Source organism: Solanum pennellii, chromosome 1, assembly GCF_001406875.1.
Source record: "Solanum pennellii chromosome 1, SPENNV200".
Lineage (NCBI taxonomy): Eukaryota > Viridiplantae > Streptophyta > Magnoliopsida > Solanales > Solanaceae > Solanum > Solanum pennellii.
In genome coordinates, this window is record NC_028637.1 from 95,666,397 (window position 1) to 95,690,723 (window position 24,327).

Genomic DNA, 24,327 nt, shown 5'->3' on the forward strand with positions numbered 1-24,327 from the left:
AAATCGCTGCCTGCTATTTAAATCAAAAAAAATAAATCAATTATTTTTTTATAAGAAATTTTGATTTAAAATCGTTGCCTGCGATTTGATTTTAAAAAATAAATAAAAAATTTTAATTAAAAATCGCTGTTTTGGCAGCAATTTGATTTTTTTTTAAAAAAAAATTGATTTAATTTTTTTTTTTTTTAAAAAAAGCAAAAAGTATTAAAAAAAAAAAGTTTTAAACAATTTTATTATTTTGATTAAAAAGAAATTTTATATATCGTTTTAGAATTTTTGTTAAAATTTTTCACCCTTTAAACTCCGGACTCGTAAAAAATGGTATATTCCTTTCACCTTTTCAAGGATGCATATCATAGTCACAGTATCAAAGATGAATTAGCCCATTTATAATATCATCTAATATTTGAAATATAAGAACCAATGGATTTTGTAGTTCATGACCAATTCATATCAGTTATGATATTGCTTTCCACTTGAATAGATTTACAACCACGGAGGACCGCTTGGCAGAATCATAAGAATATACCTGCAATATGTTATTTGCGCGGTTCGAAATTATAACCTTTTAATTACATGATAATAATTTTACTTGTTAGCTAAAGCTTCCCTTTGCCACTTGTGTCAATACATTAAAAAGAATTATTATGTGACAACTTGACAGAGCCATAATTTTTATTGAGAAACGTCAAACTATAAAGAAATAAATTCACGAAGAAGTCAAGAAATAATTTGCGCTCTCCTTTTCAGTAATTCTCTTTTCTTTTATTTCCTCGTAAATTGTAATGTGACAAGATCAATGTGCTACATGATTTTGGTAACGTACTGACGGAAAAAAAAATATTCTTAATACATTAGACAGACAAATGCAATGAAAGGAATTTTATCTTATTCTCCGATTTTAAAATTTTCATTTTATCTTTTTATAAGAAATAAACTCATATTAGGACATATTTATGATTATAAAAATCTACCGTTACACAGATGTTATGATAAGCTTAGGACCATAAATTATATATAAAAAAATTATAATCACATAACTATTATATATAATCATGTAATTGTTGAAAATCCTGTTTTTTTATCTAAAATTTAGTTTCAGTTTAAGTAAATAGCAAATAAATTGAAAGGGATGGCTATTTTCATTTGTCTTTTTTTAGGAGTTAGTGTTATTTAACTAGTCCATATTGTAAAACGTGTCAAAATCTTAGAGATTAATGAGTTACTTGGTTGGAACTGTTCCTACTTACATGGCCCTTGAAATCCCAAAAGGCCTCAACAAATCCCTCTTTAATTTTGCTTACAAAAACCCCACAAAGATTCTTCAAATTCTTATTCATGTGCACACTCACTTTACTCTACAAACATTATAAGTATGGACTCTCATTAGACACTACTCAACACATTGCATCAACAATATAATATCTTCATTTGCTCTCTTAAGCATCTTTAAAAATGTAAGCACTTCTATTCTCTCTCTCTCTCTCTATATATATATATATGTCTCTTCATATTTTTACTCAGAAAATCTCAGCTATACCATACAATGATATTGGAAACCGAACCTAAATAGCAAACTAAAAGTTCTGAATGAATGTATAATCCATGTATAATCTACGCATACGGATTAAAAAAAGTAAACAATAAATTTATCTGACTATTTGTATAACTAAAGATCCCGGCCCTAGCTATTCTAATAGTAATTCTCGTTCATGAATCATGATCATGATTAGCTGCATTTATATATTTTCGTTCTGTTTCTTGAATGTTGAAAAGTACTAAGTACCTCACTTTGTTCCTATAATTAGTTTTTTCATAGTTTGATTTGATACAAACTTGTTAGTTATAGTTGTTAGAAAAAGACGTTGAAACTTGTGATCCTGAGATTTTCAAGACGTGTAAATACAACAACTATAAAAGTTTCTTATTAAGGAAATATTAGAATGTATTTTTCATTTATTTAAAATAGCTAATAAAAAAGTAATGGTCTTCAAATCTAGAGTAGCTTTATTCTTTTTTTTGTATCTTATTTTGTACATATTTTTTTTTCTGCTTGACCACTTTGAATATAAACAAAAATCCAGTTCCCACTAATTAATTATTGTGTGGACCTGCTGCTTTGTTTTTTGCCTTGCCATTTTTTCCATCTTTTTTTCTTTTGAGTGGAAGTGGAAAAAGATAAAATAGACAAATAATATGTTTTAAATTTATATCGCATATTTTTAATTTTTTTGGCACAGTTGCCATAATAATAATAATAATAATAATTAAAGTATTTGGATATATGCACTACAATCTCTTGTTTCCAAAATGACTGGGATGAGTTAGTTATGAGGAGAATTTTAGTGAAAATGATCTTATGAATTAATTAAATTTATTATATATAACTTTTATGAATTACTAATTTAGAATAATTCTTTGATAAGATAAATATAAACTTAAAAAATATTTTTTTCTATTTCAATTTATAACACGTAAAATCAAACAGTTTAAATTTAATTTGATCAAAAATTTACTTCATAAAATCTTTAAATTTTTTAAAATAAAATTTATATACTTATAAATTACAATAAAAGAAATACTATATTATTTAAAACCAACTAAAGAGTAGTACGATTGTGGCTATAAAAGAATACTATCAACATCAAGAATCTAAAAGAGGGAGAAAAAAGAAAAAGGATCATGTACCACTTGCAAAATGCGAGTGCCACGTGTAAGTCATAATTGAATATAATAGTATCCAAAAACTCAAAAGGTTGTCTCCTTCAAAAAAAATAAATAATAAGTACTCTCTTCGTTTCAAAAAGATTGATATAGTTTGATTTGAAACAGAATTTAAGAAAAGAAAAAAACTTTTTAACCATATGATTCTAAATTAAAGTTATGTTAAATATATCAAAATATCCTTTAATCTTGTGGTCTTAAATATGCCACGTGGAAAGTTAAAGTTAAAGTGTTGTCAAAAAAGGAAAGGAGTCATTCTTTTTCAAACAAACTAAAAAGGAAATACGGACATTCTTTTTAAAACGGAGAGAGCATAAAATTATGTGATATTTTTCGTTTTTAGAGTGAAATAATTTAAGTTTAAACAATTATCTGTATATGAATTTTTAACTTTTATCTTAAATAAAATTTATATATTTATAAACTATATAAAAAAATTAATATAAATCACAATACCTTTAAAAAATTATAATAAAAAATATTCTTAGTTAAAATTTTAAAACTCGAAAGATGTCACGGGAGCAAGGGAGTAGCTAAAGTTATTTTGACTGTAAATTCGAATATCAAACTTAGTATTTTTAAAATAAAATTTATATTTTTTAAAAAGAAAGAAAAAAAAATAAAGCGAGATTTCTGACTTCTGAGAGCTAAACTTGTTTGAGTATTTTACTACTCAACGAACTCTGTTCTGAACAGCTTTTCTATTATTTAATTCTTTTCCAGATTTTGAGGTTATTTTCCCCAATTTTTCCTGCATGATTATTTTGCGTTTTACATTCAATGGTATTCCATAAATTTTATTTAGGGAGGAAAAAAAGCAGAAAAAATGGAAACTTTGTCGTGTTCTGTAAAATTTGTAATCATGCATGTTTGCCACATGTACATGCAACTGGATTCTATGTTTATATCCGATTATTAAGTTTGATTTGATACGAAATTTAATAAAATATAAAAGATTTTTAAATTTTATAATTTTAAATTAAAGTTATATTAAATATATTAAATTGTTTTTTAATTTTACGGCCTAAAACATGCCAAGTGAAAGCTAAAATTAAAATTTTATATAAGAAAAGATCATTCTTTGGGAATATAATATTGGAAACAATAATAAGTTTATATTATTTGGAACACTTTGTATCACATAATTTTGACAATTGATCTCAGTTTTTTACTTAGTTTGAAAATTGAAGTATCAGCTCTTCAATCATTAATTAAATTTATTTTTTGTCTTTCATATTGTCAGATTTAACATTGCCCTGTTTCTGAAAGATGGTTGCCTTCGGGAAAAAGTTGAAAGAAACTCAAATTCAAGAATGGCAAGGGTACATTTATTATTTTCCCCAAATTTTATATATCTTTAATATCATGTTTCAATGCTTAACTTCAGTGTAATTTGTATTTTGGAAAATTAATTTGTTAGTATTAGTAATTACACCAACTCTTTTGTTAGAAACGATGTATAAGAATAATATCGAATGTATGGTGTATTACGGTATTAGTAATGTTGAGATTAGTTATATTGGATTATTTCTTTATCCTTTTTGGTTTGGTTGGTGTATTGAATGAAAGTTTATATGCAGGTAGCCTGAGATTATATATGTTTATTTTATCCAGCACTATTTTTGTTCTTTTACATTACTTTCTATGCTGAAACAGGATCATGTACACTCAAGCCTCAGCCTAGCTTTCACAACTTAACTAACTGTAAATTAGTTAATCATTGCTAAGTTTTTTTGCTTCAAACAGTATTAAACGCAGAGCGGCTTAATACTGATGGTAACACTGACTTGTTTCAGATATTACATTAACTATAAGTTGATGAAGAAGAAAGTAAAGAACTATGTGCAGCAGATTGAAGTTTCTGAACAAAGTCGCGAGTATGTTCTCAAGGACTTCTCGAGGATTCTAGATAAACAGGTACAAACATAAACAGAACGTATCTAATTTGTACGAAAATCTTGGACTGTAATGTACAGATAAAAGAAATGCAAATGAACTTTATATGCTATACAATTGCCGCTGCTGTGAATTAGTTAAACATTACCTCATGATTTCAGATCGAAAAGATTGTCTTATTCCTGTTGGAGCAACAAGGGGAACTGGCAAGCAGGTTATTTACTCTTGGGCAAGAGCATGATGTTCTTGTACAGCAACAAGATGGTTCAAAATTATCTGAACTTCAACAGTCATATAGAGATGTAGGCAGAGAACTGTTACAGCTTCTCTTTTTCGTTGAAATGAATGCCATTGGTGTGCGCAAGATACTGAAAAAGTTTGACAAGAGATGTGGTTATAAATTCACCAATTACTATGTCAAGACTCGAGCAAATCATCCTTATTCCCAGCTGAGACAAATATTTAAGCATGTGGTATGACAACTCAACTCAACTTTTCTTATTTTCCGTTCTCATTAGTTTTCTAGTACTGTTCTTTTGTAACTTATTCTGTTTTCTCTAAATTAAACTTTTAGGATTATAGCAGTTTTCAACAGAATTAGCTGAGACATTATTTCTGTAATCTTTAGCATGAATCAAAAACATAACTAGCTTACAGCCATGCAAGTCACATGCAGGGCGTTTCAGCTGTAGTTGGAACCATATCTCGCAATCTTGCGGATCTCCAAGACAACAAGGGGAACTTTACTTCCATATATGATCACCCGGGTCTACCTTTTCAGGTACTCTCTTGTCCTTTTAAGTTTTAACCAATTCAGGTTACTTTATCACATTATCTTACAGTAGTTGGCACAGCAGGTTGTAAATTTCTTTTATTAATCTATTAGTTACATAATTTATAAGCTATTCTTCTCTGTAATTATGAGTTATGAACAGATAGACAGATAATTCACTCTTTACATCTAATACATTCAAAAGATGAACACTGACTCCTCCTTGTTTTCACACACAAATTCATGTTTGATACAACTTCCCAACGTCTCTATCATTAGTTTAACCTTTAGTTTGTTTATAATTAAAACTAATTTTGGTTCTAGAAAGTAAACCCCATGGTATAAAAAGTCACAAAAGATACTTCTCATCGCTTATTTCCCGCGGGCGACACTTCTTTAAGAAAATACATGAAGTAACTCTACTATATAATATTTATGCCACCCAATAGTATTCTGTGATATCTCCACTTGTTTTGAAAATTTCTGTAAGTTCTAGTGATTTAAGTGGAAATTTCAAACTTTTGTGTTAAAACCGGTCTTGTGTCAGATTCTTGTTCAGGGTATAGTTGCACTCCTCATATGGAAGTGAGAACTACAGAAATCTGTCTAGGTTTGTGGTATAAAGAAGAATTCCTTCTTGTAAATTGACTCGATGAGAAGTGAAGTATTAAAAGGAGACATGAGCTGATACAAAAATCATTTACCTGTAGCTCCAGTCATCCTGATTTTGTTTGTGATTAACACTTATTGCTACCATGCAGGACCCAATCATTAGTTCTATTAATCAAGCAGTGGATAGACTAACAAATTCAACTGATTTCCTTCACTATTTGGGGAAACATGCACTCATTTTACCAGAAGAACTACCAACTCCTTCCGCGGATCATGCTGCCAATGAGAGATATCACTTGATGTCACTTCTGCTGAACTTGGCAAATGCATTCTTGTATATGGTTAACACATACATAATAGTCCCAACAGCAGATGACTACTCTATGAGTCTTGGAGCTGCAGCAACTCTTTGTGGGGCTGTGATTGGGTCTATGGCTGTTGCTCAGGTGTTCTCTTCAGTGTATTTTAGTGCATGGTCAAATAAATCCTACATGAAGCCTCTTTTATTCAGCAGCATTGTCCTTCTTGTCGGGAATACCTTATATGCACTGGCGTATGACTTCAACTCGATATACTTACTTCTAGTTGGACGTCTATTTTGTGGGTAAGTGTTACACAACTATAGTGCTACTTAAGTAATCTGTAATTCCGTATCCCTTATTGTACAATTATATTTTTAGCTTTTGGTCTTAGCTCTTTTTATGATAGTAATTATTTGAAAGGATATCCTTATTCACTGAAGGAGGATATAATCATTACTGTTCATAAGTTATACAATACAGAACATTTTGACAAGTCTGACTTGCACTTTATTGAGCAAAAACAACATTACTTGGTATATAGTTGGAGTTATGGAAATGATCTGTCCCCTTGATAAGCTAGAGCATTAGATATCTTAAATTTATTGAAGAGGAGTCTGGACATTTTGGATGAGACGTCAGAAGATCATAGCAGATATTCGGGGAAAAACATAAAAGGAATTGGAAGAACCTCTTGTTTTCTTTTTATTGGAGTGTTATAAGTATATCCATCATCAGGAGTCAGGAAAATTATTTCTTCTTGGTTTCCAAAATAGAGATTTTGTCTAAATCAGAAAAAAGGGAGTAGCTCTAAGTATCTACTCCATTCTTGTTTTCTTGGTCTTAAAAGATTTATCTGAATGGCGATTGATTTTAATATTGTTTGTTCAATTGGAACCATCTATTATCGATGCCATATGTGCTTGTTTTCCACTTCATCGAGATTAAAACTTTCAATTAATTAGTTCAATTTCATATTCAGGACCAGTAAGTCTTTATCATTAGATGGCTTTTCACTATTTCAGGCTTGGTTCTGCAAGGGCAGTTAATAGGCGTTATATCACTGATTGTGTTCCTCTGCACTTGCGAATGAAGGCTTCAGCTGGTTTTGTAAGTGCAAGTGCACTCGGAATGGCATGTGGTCCAGCTGTTGCCTGCTTGCTTCAAACTAACTTTAAGTTCCTGAATATCACTTTTAACCAAGACACTTTACCAGGATGGATAATGGCTCTTGCATGGTTTATTTACCTGTTATGCTTGTGGACTACCTTTAGAGAACCTCCAATGGAGGAAATAGAGGATGCTCTACTACCAAAATCCAATACTGGTATGTCGTCTACACTAACACTTAGTTACCTCTTCCTTTTGGGCTCTTTCACTTGATTCGTTGTTCACTTCTTGAGAACCTTCTATAAGTTGCTACACCAGGTGCCTCCTGACTAATTGCAAATTACTTGTTACATATCTAGTCTCATGTATTCCCAATTTATATACATAGACAAGTTTAATGGATAATCTGTTTGATAGAGAAGTCACATGATTGTCACAGTGAGATGAATCTATTGGGGAATCTTAGTAGCCAGCTACCTGAACTTTCAATTTGGTGAGGGTTCAATCCCTCATCTTGTAATCTCCTTTCCCACCCCCACTTTTTTTTTTCAAAAAGAAAAAAAAGAAGATGATGGAACTATCTGTGGTAATATATACTATGCACAAGTGCATTTTGTTGGATTTTAAAAAAGGTGTGAATGGAAAATGAAGAGTTGCGACTTTTATGAAGAGTTGTGACTTTTATGAAATGTTGCGACTTTTATGAAAAGTTGTGATTTTTATGAAAAGTTGCGACTTTTATGAAAAGTTGTGACTTTTATGGAAAGTTGTGNTGACGACCTTTCTGAAAGATTGTGACTTTTCCAAAGGTTTGTGACCTTTCCGGTAAGGCACAATAAGAACCTTTTCGCACTACCCTTTGTTTTCTATAAATTGAGGGATTTCCTCTCATTTTAAATAGAATTTATGGACTTCTTCTTCAACTACTAAATCTAGTATTCTAAGTGTACTTTACTGCCGTTGAATGGTTCGCTGACACCGGAGTTTTTGGTATCTATACTCTGGTGATTGAGATCATTTTACCTTGGGAGTCATATTTCAAATCAAAACTCGGATACTAGAGGGGAATAATTTCCTTAAGGGGACACTGTGAATTCAGTGGACTTGATCTTTTTCCTATTAAAAATTTTCCAGATTCTGGTATGTGTTTTACAAACTTTACATTTGTGAATTAATTTCAGTTCTTCTATTCTTTTGTTCTTCACTGTTTCATTAAACTTGGTAACTTCGTGTTTCTGCAAAGTTTGTTGGAATCAGTAAGATTCTTTAGACACATATTAACAACAATTCTTTTTTAAGAAAAATATTTCGTATAATTTTTTTTTAAAATCTGTTTCTGATTCTAGTTTCGCTACTAGTTTTAATTTTCTAGTTGTGAAAATGTTCTTAAACTTTGTTTTCTTACAAAGATGTTCAAAGTTTTGTTCTAAGTATGTTTGGAATACAAGAAGAACAACACATTTGTGATACGCATTACTTTGAGAACTCAGTCATGGAGCAAAACAGATTTTTATAGTTTTCTTTTCCATGCGCCTCATTTAGCAGAATGATTGTTGCCACCTGTGAATAACACTAGAGATATGATCTCGTGGTATACTACCACATTTTCTGCTCATATGATCACTCGAAACCTAGTCATATTTCTATTCATTTCTTTTGTTTCTTCCATAAAGTCTCAAACCTGTTGTTCACTGTTTGTTTATTTCCATCTGGTGGACTGTTTGAATATCTGAGGAGGCTTTGTAGATCCAGTCCTTGCATTGGTCAAACAAACACAACATATAAATGCCAAATTGTTGGGGTGACCGTTAATGGCTCAGATCTGTTTTTTCTTTTGCCTGGCTTGATGGTTTAGTAGATGATCTATCCCTTTTACGGCTGGCGAGTTTTCCCAGATTCCTCCGTTCCTCAATATTCAAAGCATATAGAATTTTGATGCTCATTAGGTAGACATTTCAGTCGGAGCAACGAAACCAAACTCTACATGTGGAGACATCAATAACTATATGTTATCTAATCTTGTCTTTGTCGCGTGCTTCTTGTTACTTTAAAGTAATCCATCCTAAAGTTAGTTACTTCTATTCAACAGTTTCACTCTTACCCAATATCTGTGATTGATGAAGGCACATTATATGCAACAACTCCGTGCTCATCGTTTATGACTTTTGCTCCAGAAATTTTACATTTGCTGTAATCAGAATTCCATCTGAAAGAACTCTTTTTTGAGTTTCAGGGAAGATTGAAAATGGCTTAGTGCAGAAAGGTATTACCGAGCCACTGCTTTTAAGTGCAGAAGAGATGAAACAAGACGAAGATGAAGACCAAGATTGTGATAATAGTGAAGAATCTGCAGAGGAGATCCAAAAACCTGTTACTTCCATCGTCTCTGCATATAAGTTGCTTACCCCATCAGTGAAGGTTTGAATTTCAGTTGATTTCAAGAAGTATGATAGCTTATGCTAAAGACTAGAGGGTTAACCAAATCTTGATAATAAACTTTAATAAAAGACATATGGTTTGTTGACATCTATAGAAGATCCTCTACACACGTCAAAATGATGACAATTTCTGGTGTGATATTGAACCATTTTATCTCAGATTTAAATAACTTACCGTTGTGTATATTTTAACCATGGATTTCTTGGTAAATGGAATTGTTAGGTCCAGGGGAAACAAAACACGAGGCTATATTGCAGAGAATTGTTTAAGTGTGTGTTAGAAAGTCAATCTAAATTGGTTGTATCCATTAGATTCTCGAGACTCAACGTTGTATACAAATTTGTAGCCTTAGGAACACATTGATGCCTCTGTGTCTTTCTGAGGGTTGTGCAGACTGAAATTGCATAGTTGTCTCTTTCTCTGTCTTCTTAACGGGCTTTAACTGTTTATGTACTCATGACTTTCTGAACAGGTTCAACTGTTCATATACTTTATGCTAAAGTATGCTATGGAGATTTTACTTGCTGAATCAAGTGTTGTCACCACATACTACTTCATATGGTCAACAAGCAATGTGGCCGTTTTCCTTGCATGTCTTGGGTTGACTGTCCTTCCAGTGAATATTCTTGTTGGAAGCTACCTCAGCAACATTTTTGAGGAGAGGTAAACACAGAAGCTATGTTATCTCTAATTTCCTGACATTTTTCGTCAATAACACATGCATTGACGTTAAAAAGAAAGTAATCACGGAACAAAACTCAATATGCATGAAACTGTTTTCCATTGTGTCATTGGTTGAATTAACTGCTATTCATCTCGGGAGATATTCCTTTATCCAATTTGAACGGGTCTATAGTACTAGGTTATAACTAATGTGAAGATTCCGATCATAATTAGCTGAACTTGTAATCCATCAGCAGCCACTGGTTTGCCAAAATTACCCAACAAACTAAATTCAAAGTCGATTTAGCTTTGTAAGAGAAGAGCAGACAAGTTTGTCTAGCTATTATCTGATGCTGATACTAAGTTTCAATGATTTCCTGCAGACAAGTTTTGCTTGCATCAGAAATCTTGGTATGCTTGGGTATAGTTCTGAGTTTCCATGTCGTAATTCCTTATTCCGTACCACAATATGTATGTTCAGCTCTAATCACATTTGTAGCTGCTGAAGTACTCGAAGGTAAATTCGTGATAGATAGCACCAATGACTTCAAATGCAACAACATAACTAATCAGGTTCAAAACATGCAGGTGTTAACCTTAACCTTCTATCTCGAGTCATGTCTTCAAGGCTTTCTAAAGGGACGTATAATGGTGGACTACTTTCAACAGAAGCCGGAACCTTAGCTCGAGTATTTGCAGATAGTACAATAACTCTGGCAGGATACTGGGGAATGAGTAGGCTTTTAAATGTCACATTGCTACCTTCACTATTTATATGCATCTTCTCCATCATAGCCACTTGCTTTACTTACAATTCTATGTATTAATTATCATCATATACAACCTTTAATTCTCTACATATTGTACATAGTAACTACATGTAAGAGAACTATCTAACTTGAAAAACTACCAATATAAAGTTATATTAAATCTCTCTTTCAATTAATTTTAATTTTCAGCTTCTCTTGCTTTTAGTAACAAGTACCCCTCTACTTATGCCCGAAATTTCAAAGATACGCTTTTACTATACTAAGGTTCTATTACCCCTGAACTTATTTTATGAGTAATTTTCTACCCCTTTTCGGTCTACGTGGCACTAGCTTGGAAAAAAAAGTCAACCAACATTGGACCCACAAGATAGTGCCACGTAGGGCGAAAAAGGTAAAAATTTATTAATAAAATAAGTTTAGGGAGGTAATAGGCCCTTAGTATAGTATAAGTGTGTCTCTGAGATTTCGGGCATAGATTGAGGGGTACTTATGCATTATCCCATTATTTTATTTTGATTTGCTTATAGTTGTAATATCACAAAAAAAAATGTACAAGCTATTCTCCTATCGCCTTTCCTTTCTAGTTACAATTCTTGTGTTTAAGGCGGTTTTCAAAAATAGTGTAAAAATAATATATCGAATCATTGTTATTTGACTCAAACCAATTAAAAAAAGTCAAGGTATGCTCCCTCCCCACCCTCGGCCTCCTTCCTAAGACCTATTTATAGCTCAAAACTCTCTCGATTAAAAGAATAATTCATATATACACTTATTGTTATATAAATGATTAAATATATCGTTGACTTATTGTTATACAAATGGTCATATATACCTTTTTGGCCAACGAAAGTGAAATTTCTTTGATTTTAAATAATATACTTTAAATTATTTTATTAAACTCAATTTATATAGAGATATATTTAGTTTATGTCGCACATGATTTTCTTTTACCTTTTTTAACTCACCAACTAAGTTGAGTTTAACATCTTGATAATCATTTTTCCCCCACTCATGTTCTTATAAAATCTATCACGTGTCTCTTTCTTTTTCCACACATAGAAAAAATAAATTACAACATGTCTATAAAAATAAACTTTTTCTTACATTTTTCTCCTTTTATTTTATTCACATTTCTTACTTTTTATTTTTCATATTTTTACTAAAAAATGAAATAAGAACAAGAAATTCGCGTAACGATAAACGGAGAGATTCATACAGGAGATATTTAAAATCCAATGAAGCATTAAATTAAGGAAAAAGGATCAAATATGCTCCTAACTATTCGAAAAGGTTTAGATATACCCCCGTTTAAAGTTTGGTCCATTTATACCCTCGCCGTCCAACTTTTGGTCTACATATGCCCTTTTGGGCGTTAGTTGGCCAACTCGAAATATCCAACTCATTTTACTTTTATTTAAATGTCAAATGGATTTTTCACGTCATTTTTATGTATTATCACTTGACATTTATATTACAGGAAAAATGGTCAAATATGCCCTAAACTATTCAAAAAGGTCTAGATGTACCCCCTTTAAAGTTTGGTCCATTTATACCCTCGCCTTTCAACTTTTGGTCTACATATGCCCTTATGGGTGTTAGTTGGTCAACTCTAAATATCCAACTCATTTTACTTTTCTTTAAATGCCAAATGGATTTTCCACATCATTTTTATATATTATCACTTGACATTTATAGTAAAAGAGAAAGGGGTCTTTTATGCCCCTAGCTATCCAACCTAATTTTAGAACACATATACGACCCGTCTTTTAAATAATCTATACAACCCGACCCTTTTTTTTTTTAAAATATCCTAATGGGTCGGATTAGGGCATAATTGAACCATTTAAAAGGAGAACACTATCATGCTCTGATTGGAACCGCTGAGGAGTCAATGGCACGACAACTGAAGGAAAAGGAAGAGGTTTGAAAAACGTTTCGGTGCAACGCAGAGCTGGAGGCGCAAATCTGGCAGGCAAGGGAGCGGAGAAATTCACCGCAACAACGTTACAGGCACAACTGCAAGCTGCAGCAGGCGATGATGATGTAAATAATAGAATAATTCACACATATATGAGTCGGATTAGGGGCATAATTGAACCATTTAAATGACGGTCGTATATGTGTTTTAAAATTGGGTCGGATAGTTAGGGCATGAGTGACCCCTTTCTCTTTTAATATAAATGTCAAGTGATAATATATAGGGAAAAGGGTCTGATATACCTCTCAACTTTGTCATTTGGAGCTGATATACCCCTCGTTATAAAAGTGGCTCACATATGCCCTTACCGTTATACAAACGGCTCACATATACCCCTGCCGTTACAAAATGACTCACATATACCCTTCATTTAACGGAAGTTAAAAAATTAGTTTTAAATTTATATTTATTACTTCTAATTTTTTTAAAAAAATTATTTAGGGGTATATATGATTCTTCTATCAAAGTTCAAGGTATATTAAATTTTTTTTCATACATAAATTATTTTTTGACTTTTTTTATTATAATTATTTGAATTTCTTATTCTTATTTTATTTTTTTCTTTCATTCCTTAGTTTAAAGAGAAAAAGATTAAACTATTTTTTTTGTGTGTATTGTAATTTAATTTCGTATTCGAAGAAAAAATTTGGTCATCTACAATAAATTTTACAAGAATATTAGTGAAACATAAATAAATTTGATTATCAAAATAATAATTATAAATTAGTCATTGAAACAAAAAAAAGTCAAAAAAATATGTTTGACGAGGATTAAATTTACTCGTATGGGATTATACTTTTTAGAAAAAAAAATAAAAATTTAGATTAAAATTATATATTATTTCATTTCCGTTAAAGGAAAAGGGTATATGTGAGCCATTTGTTTACAAGTAGGGGTATATATGAGCCACTTTCATAACAAGGGGTATATCAGCTCTAAATGACAAAGTTGAGGGGTATATCAGACCCTTTTCCCTAATATATATAAATGATGTGGAAAATCCATTTGGCATTTAAAAAAAAGTAAAATGAGTTGGATATTTCGAGTTGACAAACTAACACCAATAAGGGCATATGTAGACCAAAAGTTGGACGCGAGGGTATAAATGGACCAAACTTTAAACGGGGTATATCTAGACCTTTCGAATAGTTTAGGGGCATATTTGACTATTTTCCCTTCAATATAAATGTCAAGTGATAATACATAAAAATGACGTGGAAAATCCATTTGGCATTCAAGGAAAAGTAAAATGAGTTGGATATTTCGAGTTGGCCAACTAACAGCCATAAGGGCATATGTAGACCAAAAGTTGGACGGCGAGGGTATAAATGAACCAAACTTTAAACGGGGTATATCTAAATCTTTTCAAATAGTTTAGAGACATATTCGACCCTTTTTCCTAAAATTAAAAAGGTCATAGAACAAAATTTAAATAAATAATGATCAAATATAATTTTGTTTTAATGAAATTCAAAATTAATATTTTTTACTTCTATTAGTAAAAAAAGATATATTTGAGTAATGATGATAAGAATATACGTGTGTGTATATATATATATAAAATTATAAATGAAGCCTTTTTCCAGTTAAATTGGACTTGGATTGCTAAAATCTTTATACAATTACCCCTAAACCTCTTAAACAAGTAGTCCAGATCCCTTGCCGCTGTCTCAAACAAACAAATTCAAGTTTCTAATTATAACAAACCAGACTCTTCTTCTTTTGGTCTCTCTATTTTCTCTCCCTAGTCTTTTGGAATTTCCCCTATATCCCATGGCTTCCAATAATCAAGATTTACCAGAAGCAACAGTTCAAAACGTGCTAGAACAAGATACCCTTAAGTGGGTATTTGTAGGGGGTAAAGGTGGGGTTGGAAAAACTACATGTAGTTCAATTCTTGGTATTCTTCTTTCACAGTTCAGATCCTCTGTTCTTATCATATCTACTGACCCTGCTCACAATCTCAGTGATGCCTTCCAGCAACGCTTTACCAAGTCCCCCACTCTTGTTAATGGCTTCTCCAATTTGTATGCCATGGTATTTTTCTCTGACGCCCAATCCACTTTCCTTGAAAAGATTGAATTTTTACTTGTATCTTATTTACTTGTTGAAATACAATTGTATTGCTTGTGAATTGATTGTTGTTATGTTGAAAATTGACACCTTTTCTGTGTAGGGAATGAAAGATTGTACAATTTTGTTATATGATATGCTTATGTAACAGAAAGATGTGGTTTTTCTTCATGTATGAATTGACAGTAAAATAAAATTGTTAGACCTCAAAAGGAAAGTAATCTTTTTTTTCGAGTTGTTTATTTGGGATTAAACTTATGCTCTTTGTATTAAGTTAATAATTGTGTTCAAAGTGTGGCCTTTACTGAATAAAGTTGACAACTTTTTGGCAGTCTGAGTGCATGTTCAATTTCTTTTTTTATCCCTGATATGCTGTTGATGGACATGATTCTTTAATTGAACTTGTGTTGTTTAGGAAATCGATCCAACTGTGGAGAAAGAAGACTCAATCAGTTCAGATGGGATGGACGATTTTTTGTCTGATTTGGCAAATGCAATTCCTGGAATTGATGAAGCTATGAGTTTTGCCGAGATGCTAAAGTAATTGGTATTCCTTTGTAATAAATTCCATGATTGTTAACTCATTTGATAAGAAATGTTTTTATGAATCCCCAATGGAAGTGATAAAGATTTTTTCTTGGCTCCTCACAATTGAATTGTCCTTCACTTGCTTATTAAAAGAACAAGATATTAAAAACCTGCCTTCAATGGTTATATATGCATCCATGAATCAAGATCTGCTTCCGTAATGTGGTCGATAGACTCAATAATTGATCTACTCTAGTAGATCCTATAAAAATCTATTTATCTAGATGAAATTTTTAAAAAAATTCTCTTTTAGTATTTAGGCCTAGTTACTTATCAAGAAAGCGTTTAGACCTAGTTGGCATGATCTGTGTAATCCAAGAGACCTTATCCCGCATTAAAGGAGCCATATCATTACTGTACTAAACCCCACTAGAAGAGGGACTCTCTCAAAGCACGGCACAACTTAAGGATAACCTCTACATGATCCAGGAAGCTACCCGATTGGGTGTATGTGGATCTATAATACTTGCCCCCATCATATATACAAAGAGCTCTCCTTTAATTTGAAAGGACATGAGTGATTCCGCTAGATGATGTTTAAGGCTTTAAGCATCACCTTAAGGAGGTACCAAACTGAACATGAAGGGGCCCTTGTATTCACACCCCTCTAGTTATTAACAGAATAGGATAAGGGATGTTATTTCAACTGAAAGTACTCATCCTGAATATTCTTTTTCCTGGACATAGTGGTCAATGAAGTGGGTGGAGTCTCAGGTTAGGTTCAATTCCTAGCAGAGACAAAAGCGCTAGGTGATATCTTTTCTAGCCTTAGTGGGCAGACTTACCTATTGCTGGTGGGAGGTGCCTGGTATTCTGTGGAATTAGGCGAGGTACATGCAAGCTGGCCCGGGCACCAGGGTTATCAAAAATGATAATTTGTTAGATCCTTCTAACATATTTAGTTCAAAGTGCATTTACTTATGGTACATCTGTAGTGCTTAAATGTGACTACTTTCTTACATGTGTCTAGAGAGCAGAGATATTTTTATGTTGGTAGCTTAGCACTGCTTGGCTGTTAATGAAATCGGGCTATAAATTTTTTGGCATTTATTTCTTTCCAGATTGGTGCAAACAATGGACTATTCAGTAATAGTGTTTGATACGGCCCCAACTGGACATACTCTTCGGCTGTTACAATTCCCTTCGACTCTAGAGAAAGGGCTCGCCAAAGTGATGAGTTTGAAGAGTAGATTTGGGGGCATGCTGAGTCAGGTGATCTCTCCTCCACATAAAATCACCCACCTAACCCCTAACACACAAAAATCCATTTTCCTTGTTTCTATTAATGCTTCTCTCTAAGCTTTGTTAATTTTAAGTTCAAGGTTGATGCTATTTTTGGGTAAGGAAAACATGAAGTTTATGAAGTCAACTTCTGTCTATCTCAGATGACTCGACTATTGGGTGTTGATGAGGAATTTGGGGAGGCTGCTATCCTTGGGAAGCTTGAAGGCATGAAAGATATTATTGAAGAAGTGAACAGACAGTTTAAGGACCCAGTAAGATTCTTACCTCGAAATCGTCATTCCATTTTTTTTAAACGCGTAACTAGAACGTTTCGTATATTTTTTGGGGGTTGTTAACGGAGAAATCTGCTGTGAGATAGCTTATCCCAATCCAGTTGTTCACAACTTTGAAACTCAGTGAGTAATGACCCACCCCTCTACTCAGTTCTCACTTAAATTCCAGGCTACATTTCAGTGTTAGGTTTTGAACTCATGATGTGCGCCCCAATCTGTCTTTACCATTGGATGAAAGCTCGTGGAGCAAAACTGTCATTCTTATAAAGAGATTTTTTTGATGTGCTCCCGTCTATCCCAAAATTCGTTTGATACTCTCCCCTTTCTTTTTCCCGAAAAAGATTGGCACCTTAACGTGTTTAGTAACTTCATGATCTTTATGTTACCATTTTGCCTTTATAGGAGTTGACATGATTTTCTATGGACCCCACCTGAAAAGTACTTTTGGTACTTTATGTATGTTTAGCTTATGTGTCAGAAGTTTTAATTTCCTTCTTAAACTTTAAAGTTTTTAATTTCTTTCTTAAACTTTGAAGTTTTAATGCCTTTATTAAACTTTGAAGTTTTAATTTCTTTCTTAAACTTTGAAGTTTTAGTTTCTCTTAAACTTTTAAGTTCTAATTTCTTTCTTAAAACTTCGAAGTTTTAATTTCTTTCTTAAAACTTCGAAGTTTTAATTTCTTTCTTAAACCTTATGTCTAGTTAAAATTGCCACACAATTGGGAAGGAGGGAGTTATTATTGCTGGATGGGAACCGTAAGTTTAAGATAGCAATCAACAAAATCAGGGAATGTAATGGCAGAATATCCTTTAGCAGGATCTGGTATACTAAAATCTATTGTGGTTTAGTGGAAAATACAGCTCCTTTACTTATCGATCAGAGATAAGCACAATCTATATAACGTAATTTAAACCTTTTCTTTTACTATTTCTCCCCTGTTTCACTTTATTTTCGGCGTTGTTTCAAGCTGTGGGTTTAATTTTTTTATATTGTGCAATTTACTACGCTAGATAGTAGATACCATGGGTGAGATCAGAAGTCGTTAAAACCTAAAGACTGAAGTAATGCGAGTAATGGGCTCATTAAATTTTCTGAAGTCTTCTGTTGGATGCTATTACTGTTTCAAATATCTGTTTCGCCTCTGAAATGTCATCAAAATTAGTCTCTAGGTGAAGAGTTCACCCAGCCTTGTGTGTTGGTTATATAATATATGATTGTTAGGTTTTAATAATACCAAACTGGTTTCCTTGTGCTTTTTAAGTTTGAAACAATGAGTGAAGTCGGGAGAAAAGCATGTTGATATAGTCAATCTATTTCTTGTACTTCCTTTACTTTGATTGTGGAGGAATTTGCTCTTGTTGCCTGTTGATTCAAATTTTTGTGGCTTTTATTTTGATTGCTAGAGTCCACCACCTTATCCTTCAAAAAAGAAGGGAAAAAAAGGATTACAGATATATCTCATTACAAATGAAATGCCAATTAGCCTTGCGTTCTTTGTCCACTTACGCTTGTATGTTTTCAAGTTAAACTGATGCGTTAACACGACGCCTTTTTTTTTTTTAATAGGACTTGACAACATTTGTTTGTGTTTGCATTCCGGAATTCCTCTCCCTATACGAGACTGAAAGACTAGTTCAGGAACTTGCTAAATTTGAGATCGATACACACAACATTATAATTAACCAGGTGATTTTTGACGAAGAAGGTACATTTCCCATCTTAACTACTGCAGTTCTTTCCTTTTCTTTCCATTAATTCTCTTTGGCTTGTACATATCACTTGTTAATTCTCCCCGTGCCCATTATTTAACATTTCTTTCAACTTTTTAAACTATTCAATTAGTATGTCGATATGTTCTTCAACTAGTACTGCTTAATATGCATAGTATACTGATATTTTAAATTCTGAATCGGTCTTTTATTAAATAGGGATTCTAATTTCTTCCACTTGAAGTTATAAATGTTCCACTTGTATCGATACACTAATTCGTAGCCATTGTAATCCTTTTCAGTTGTTGAATCCAAGCTGCTGAAGGCTAGAATGCGGATGCAACAGAAATACTTGGATCAGTTCTACATGTTGTATGATGACTTTAACATTACGAAATTGCCTTTGCTGCCACAAGAGGTATGAAGATATCTGCTTCTTCCTATATTCGTTGTACTTCAAAAAGTGCCGACAACAAATTCATGAATCTTCTCTAGTAGCCATAGCATGAGAAATACTGCAGTATACCACCCACGCAAGGACCTTTTGCCAGTCTGTTTACTGATGATTTATTTTTTGATAGGTTTGTGGCGTTGAAGCCCTGAAAGAATTTTCGCATCATTTTGTAACGCCATACCAGCCCTCTCTTGCTCGAGGCTCGGTGGAGGAGTTGCAGAATAGAGTTGCTGCATTGAAATTACAGTTGAAAGATGCTGAAACAGAATTAGAGAGAGTTCAAAAAGGCAAACAGAAGATATAATCAAATGCTATACAAAGTTGGGCGATGGAGTGTGCTGTTTTGTTGCCTTTTGCTTTTTTATGTTTTAGGAGTTGTCATTGAACAAATAATTGTGTATTTCTCAAGAGGATTTTTCATGTATGATTGTTTTATTTATTGTTGAGGAAGTTCATTTGTACCTTCACAAAGCTAATAAGTCAGGATATTTAGTCGTACAATGTACTAGTAGTCTCTTTAGATTCATCAAGTCAGTCTTTATTTAGTGAAACCTAAAGCATCAAAGTTTTTTTTGAAGATAATGAACAATTTTTATTCCAATCATGAATTACAATGTGGAGGTTTATGTTACCTTGTTATTACGACTTGTTCTTTAGAATTAAAGTGTTTTTTGATATTCTTAGACAAATACCGCATACGTAAACGTTAGATGTACAAATAGTATATTAACAACATTACAATCAAAGTTGAGATGGCCGAGTTGGTCTAAGGCGCCAGATTAAGGTTCTGGTCCGAAAGGGCGTGGGTTCAAATCCCACTCTCAACATTCTATTTTCATTTTCATTTTTTACAATTACACACCACGAGATTAACAACAACATAATCTATTCTATTTTCATTTTCAATTTTTACAATTACACACCACGAGATTAACAACAACATAATCTCACAAGTGGAGTATAGAGAAGGTACAGTGTATGCAAACCATACCCCTACCTCGTGGAGGAGACTGTTTTCAGAGGACTCTCGACATCACTAGATTAACAAAGAAACCAAAACAGTATCCAATAAAATGCTACCATGTTCCTCTAAGCTTTTGTCCATCAACTTCCATGAATTTCTCTATGTTTTTTGTGGCAGTGGGTGCAAATTTGTTATGACTGAATAATTTTTTGGAATTGCGCAAACTATGTGTACATAGCTCTAATGAGAGCAGTGGATGCACCTAAATCTATAGATTTTAACCACCACCTTTGGATTAGATATTTTCTTAGTTCTGCTCTATGGTATATTTGCTATGGCATTTCTTGAGCAAGACTAGTAAATCTGTATGCATTTTTCTCAACTAGAAAGTTTCTTTACAATGAAACAAGGTAAATCAGTTATATCATTTTTGCTTCTGTCAGGTAACAAAGGAATCAGTAATCAAAATGCACTTATATTAGCATAATACATTTAATACACTTCATTATGTTTGTTTTTTTAAAACTCAACCACTTCATTCTTGACTAGTACATGACATAATTAATGACCAGAGTTCTCTTAGACTCGAGTTCGAGAAGCTCGTGAAGTATAAATGTCAACCACCATGCAATGTTGAGATGAAAACTACATTATCCTTCTCTTCCAGCACAGTTTCAAGCTGGCCACTTAGTTCCCAATCAGTGTCATTTACAAGGACGAGAACTCCAGGCCTCCTGCAACAAATACAAGTTATAAAAAGCTCTCTTCTGTTATTTTTTAGCTTGTGCGGGTATGTACTATTCAAACAAGACGAGTATAAGAAGGTCTCAACATGATTAGCATTATATCTGATGGTCGCACCATTTTACTTAACGTGTTCAGCTATGCCATAAGGTAAGGTATGCCTGACTGGATGGGGAACAAGAGGACTATAGCAGGGGATGAGGTTATCGTGGCAACAGCATAAAGACATGTATTTAAGTGTTGCCGAGGTAGGTAAAAAGATATTCCAACTTACACTGAGTCTCCTTTCATGAACATTTCAGGCCTCTCCTTGATCACATTGGTGCGTACCCAAGAGAGCAAGTTTTTCATTGTCAACTGGTTAAAGAAAAGAATGATTAAAATCATATCAAATACTCCCCTAGAAACAAAATTATATGGCCAAATCTGTTCTATGTATGAACATGATCATTAGAGAGGAAGTTGCACCTGCTTCTCTCCATCTTGAGGGTCAACATTGATGTTATGGCTCTTCACAGAATCGCAAAGAAGTTCCAGTCCTCCCCTGTGTTTTGAAAGTAAAAACATAATTGACAGATGTCAACAGAAATCAGGTGCATATGGTAAAGCATTTTAAAAGGAAGCAGAAAGACCGACAGATAAGGAATGTACAAAAGCTAACCGATCAGAGTTATACTGACGAAAAATGATAGTTTCTGACTATACTCTCAAGTACTCATTTTAAGGTCACGAAGTTTGATCCTAGATGATTGAATGCTAAGCTGTTTTATCGACAGCCAATGTCACTAGATATATGAGTTCTACAATTGTACCCACATTTGCAGAACACATAAGTTAACCCTTGAAACAGTGCCAGGTCGCTGACAACTACAACAGAAGTAATCAGGTAGAATTACAGGCAATAGTCAATGAACCATTTGCGTCTTATATAAGAAGCATTTGCGAAAGATGGTCAGTGATCCCCTCCGGTAATAAGGATGTCTATAAATTTTGGAGTCAAAATTCAAACATTCCTAGGTGCTGAACAAAATCAGTACACTAATAAAAAGCAGATAGCTATATCTCGAATTTGAATAAGCCTTGAAGAGCTGTTTATTAGAACAACATCTCTTACATGTCACATGTTAGAACAAAGTCCTAATTATCAACCAAAAAAGGGATTTTGGACACGGTTTAACTAACCAACCTGATAGAGAAAAAGAAGACATTGAACACTGTATAAGTTCCAAGTCTCAAGAGTTTCATGAGTTAGACAAGATTTCCGTTGTCCATACTAACATGCTCATTGTTTATTAAACTGCCACTGCTAATCACTTCATATTTTAAGATCCCAATTTGCTTGTGTACAAACTAACGTGCTCACAAGGACTGTGTTAGAGTATCAGCATAGCGTGCTCATACTAACTAATCACTTTGATTTTAAGATCCCAATTCGTCCCTGGGGGCAAGGAATAAGTCACCTTCAGAGCACTGTAAAAGGGTAACAGCAATTTTCACAGTAAGCAATGGGGGCTTTTTTAAAGTCGCAAGGCAGATTACATCTTTTGGAGTCAGACAATCTGCACGCTCTAGTATGGAATATGCATCTAGTAAAAAGAGTAAAAGACAGGCTAAATGTAGCATTTAGCATTAGAAAACCATTTTAACTTAAAGCTTCATAACAAACAAGAGCAACTCTGTACGACTTCTTAAAATAAAATAAAAATCTCTTTGTGGAGCTTTTGATGAGAACTATTAGACTCAAATATCACATTTAATGCACGAACAACTGAAACTATTATCTTTTAGCAAATGATCTTTTGCAAACATTATGCTGACACTCAAACACAGTCCTGTTTCGCATAGCAAAAACAAGCGCACAGTGATATTACAGCAGGAATTGACTATATAAGTATCTCCAACTTTCATCATTCAATAGACTGCTAATGTCACTCAAACATGGAAATAGAAATCATATAGGATCAACTTCTGGAGCAGTTAAGAGGACTATCTAAGTAATAAATATCATACACAGAGGAAGAGCCAGGAATACAAGGAAACAGAATAAAGACAGATATATTGCAAGCAAGATTAAATCTTTCAACAATTTGTTTAGTCCCAAATGTAATTCTTCTAACTTAAGGTTCTACAATTCAAAATCCACCCATCCAAAGTCCCCTTTCAGCAATTGTCACTCTACAAAATAATCTGAAAAGGGTTTCAGATAAAAATTTACATCCCAGAATTGGATCAAACATGGATAATTAGTTGAATACCGGTGTAATACATAAAAGAAACATATAAAAATTACCCGAATTCAAGAGTCAGTTGCATCTCTAATTAAGCGGAATTCGAAAATCTCAAAACCCTAGAGTGATGAATGGCTTGATGTTGTAGGGTTTATCAGGAGGGTTGAAAGCAGAAACAGGCAGCCTTAAGAGCTCTTTATTCGCCTATAAGCTTTTCAAGGTCAATTCAATATGATTGTGTGTGTAGCAAAATAATTAATGTAATAATTTAGATGTGTTTTTTATGCTCCTAATAATTTGAACAGAGAAAAGGTTAAAATTATTCTTAAACTATGCAAAATAGATTACTTATACTCTTCATTACATTTTGGGATTAAAAATATCTCGTTGTTGTAGGAGATCACAAATATCCTCAAGAGTTAACATTCCAATTTTTTTAGTGACGTGGCAAGCCGTATGAAACTAATTCATCCACCTAAGCATTGCCAACTAAGATTTACTACAAAAAAACTTGACCTTTGTCACCAAAAATTCCAAAATGTGGTCATTAAAGGTTATGAGTGATTTTTAGTGGCGACTAAGGCTCCAACAATCGTTCGCTAGTAAAACCTATTTTTTCAACAAAGAGAATATTATAATTAATTTTCGATTGCAATCAAATTTTCTAAAATAAATAACTTGCAATAGCAATATTAAAAATATCCAATATTATTACGAAAAATCATTAAATTTACTTCTCGATTCAAAACTCCTACTATATAATGAATCATTGTACATTTTATACGT

General features: G+C 32.9%; 3 protein-coding genes and 1 non-coding gene across 5 annotated transcripts; 3 read left to right on the forward strand and 1 right to left on the reverse strand.

Moving 5' to 3' along the window:
* The first annotated feature begins 1,276 nt into the window (after positions 1–1,276).
* Positions 1,277–11,461, forward strand: LOC107025214 (SPX domain-containing membrane protein At4g22990-like). 2 transcript variants are annotated; one of them, XM_027915891.1, is made up of 11 exons: positions 1,277–1,457; positions 3,968–4,046; positions 4,521–4,641; positions 4,782–5,093; positions 5,297–5,401; positions 6,154–6,608; positions 7,329–7,630; positions 9,641–9,831; positions 10,325–10,515; positions 10,899–11,032; positions 11,104–11,461. In XM_027915891.1, the coding sequence occupies exons 2-11, from the start codon at positions 3,994–3,996 to the stop codon at positions 11,340–11,342; spliced, it is 2,103 nt and encodes a 700-aa protein (XP_027771692.1). In that variant the 5' UTR covers positions 1,277–1,457; positions 3,968–3,993; the 3' UTR covers positions 11,343–11,461. The 2 variants fall into 2 exon arrangements, with proteins under 2 accessions (XP_027771692.1, XP_015081526.1); XM_015226040.2 differs by having other exon boundaries at positions 1,279–1,457; positions 9,647–9,831; positions 11,104–11,342.
* Positions 11,462–14,877: 3,416 nt separating this feature from the next.
* LOC107001064 (ATPase ARSA2) lies at positions 14,878–20,203 on the forward strand. Its single transcript, XM_015209168.2, has 7 exons — positions 14,878–15,300; positions 15,752–15,876; positions 16,986–17,136; positions 17,310–17,420; positions 19,009–19,147; positions 19,454–19,569; positions 19,733–20,203. Exons 1-7 carry the CDS (start codon positions 15,037–15,039, stop codon positions 19,907–19,909), a joined length of 1,083 nt encoding a protein of 360 aa, XP_015064654.1. The 5' UTR covers positions 14,878–15,036; the 3' UTR covers positions 19,910–20,203.
* Positions 20,204–20,351: 148 nt separating this feature from the next.
* On the forward strand, positions 20,352–20,432 carry TRNAL-AAG. Its single transcript has one exon. It is a non-coding gene; the product is annotated as a tRNA-Leu (tRNA).
* A 592-nt stretch (positions 20,433–21,024) lies between these two features.
* Positions 21,025–23,773, reverse strand: LOC107012342 (ubiquitin-related modifier 1 homolog 1). Its single transcript, XM_015212161.2, has 4 exons — positions 23,604–23,773; positions 21,782–21,857; positions 21,588–21,670; positions 21,025–21,303 (listed from the first exon to the last, which is right to left on the reverse strand). The coding sequence occupies exons 1-4, from the start codon at positions 23,624–23,626 to the stop codon at positions 21,186–21,188; spliced, it is 300 nt and encodes a 99-aa protein (XP_015067647.1). The 5' UTR covers positions 23,627–23,773; the 3' UTR covers positions 21,025–21,185.
* Positions 23,774–24,327: the final 554 nt, after the last annotated feature.

Coding starts and splice junctions, on each gene's coding strand:
- LOC107025214 (XM_027915891.1), top strand. CDS start 3,994: ATGGTTGCCTTCGGGAAAAAGTTGAAAGAAACTCAAATTCAAGAATGG. Junction 5,094..5,296: donor GACAAATATTTAAGCATGTG/GTATGACAACTC, acceptor AGTCACATGCAG/GGCGTTTCAGCTGTAGTTGG. Junction 7,631..9,640: donor ACTACCAAAATCCAATACTG/GTATGTCGTCTA, acceptor CTCTTTTTTGAG/TTTCAGGGAAGATTGAAAAT.
- LOC107001064 (XM_015209168.2), top strand. CDS start 15,037: ATGGCTTCCAATAATCAAGATTTACCAGAAGCAACAGTTCAAAACGTG. Junction 17,421..19,008: donor ACAGACAGTTTAAGGACCCA/GTAAGATTCTTA, acceptor TTTTTTTAATAG/GACTTGACAACATTTGTTTG. Junction 19,148..19,453: donor GGTGATTTTTGACGAAGAAG/GTACATTTCCCA, acceptor AATCCTTTTCAG/TTGTTGAATCCAAGCTGCTG.
- LOC107012342 (XM_015212161.2), bottom strand. CDS start 23,626: ATGCAACTGACTCTTGAATTCGG. Junction 21,858..23,603: donor CAACTGACTCTTGAATTCGG/GTAATTTTTATA, acceptor TTCAAAACACAG/GGGAGGACTGGAACTTCTTT. Junction 21,671..21,781: donor CTCAAGATGGAGAGAAGCAG/GTGCAACTTCCT, acceptor TTCTTTAACCAG/TTGACAATGAAAAACTTGCT.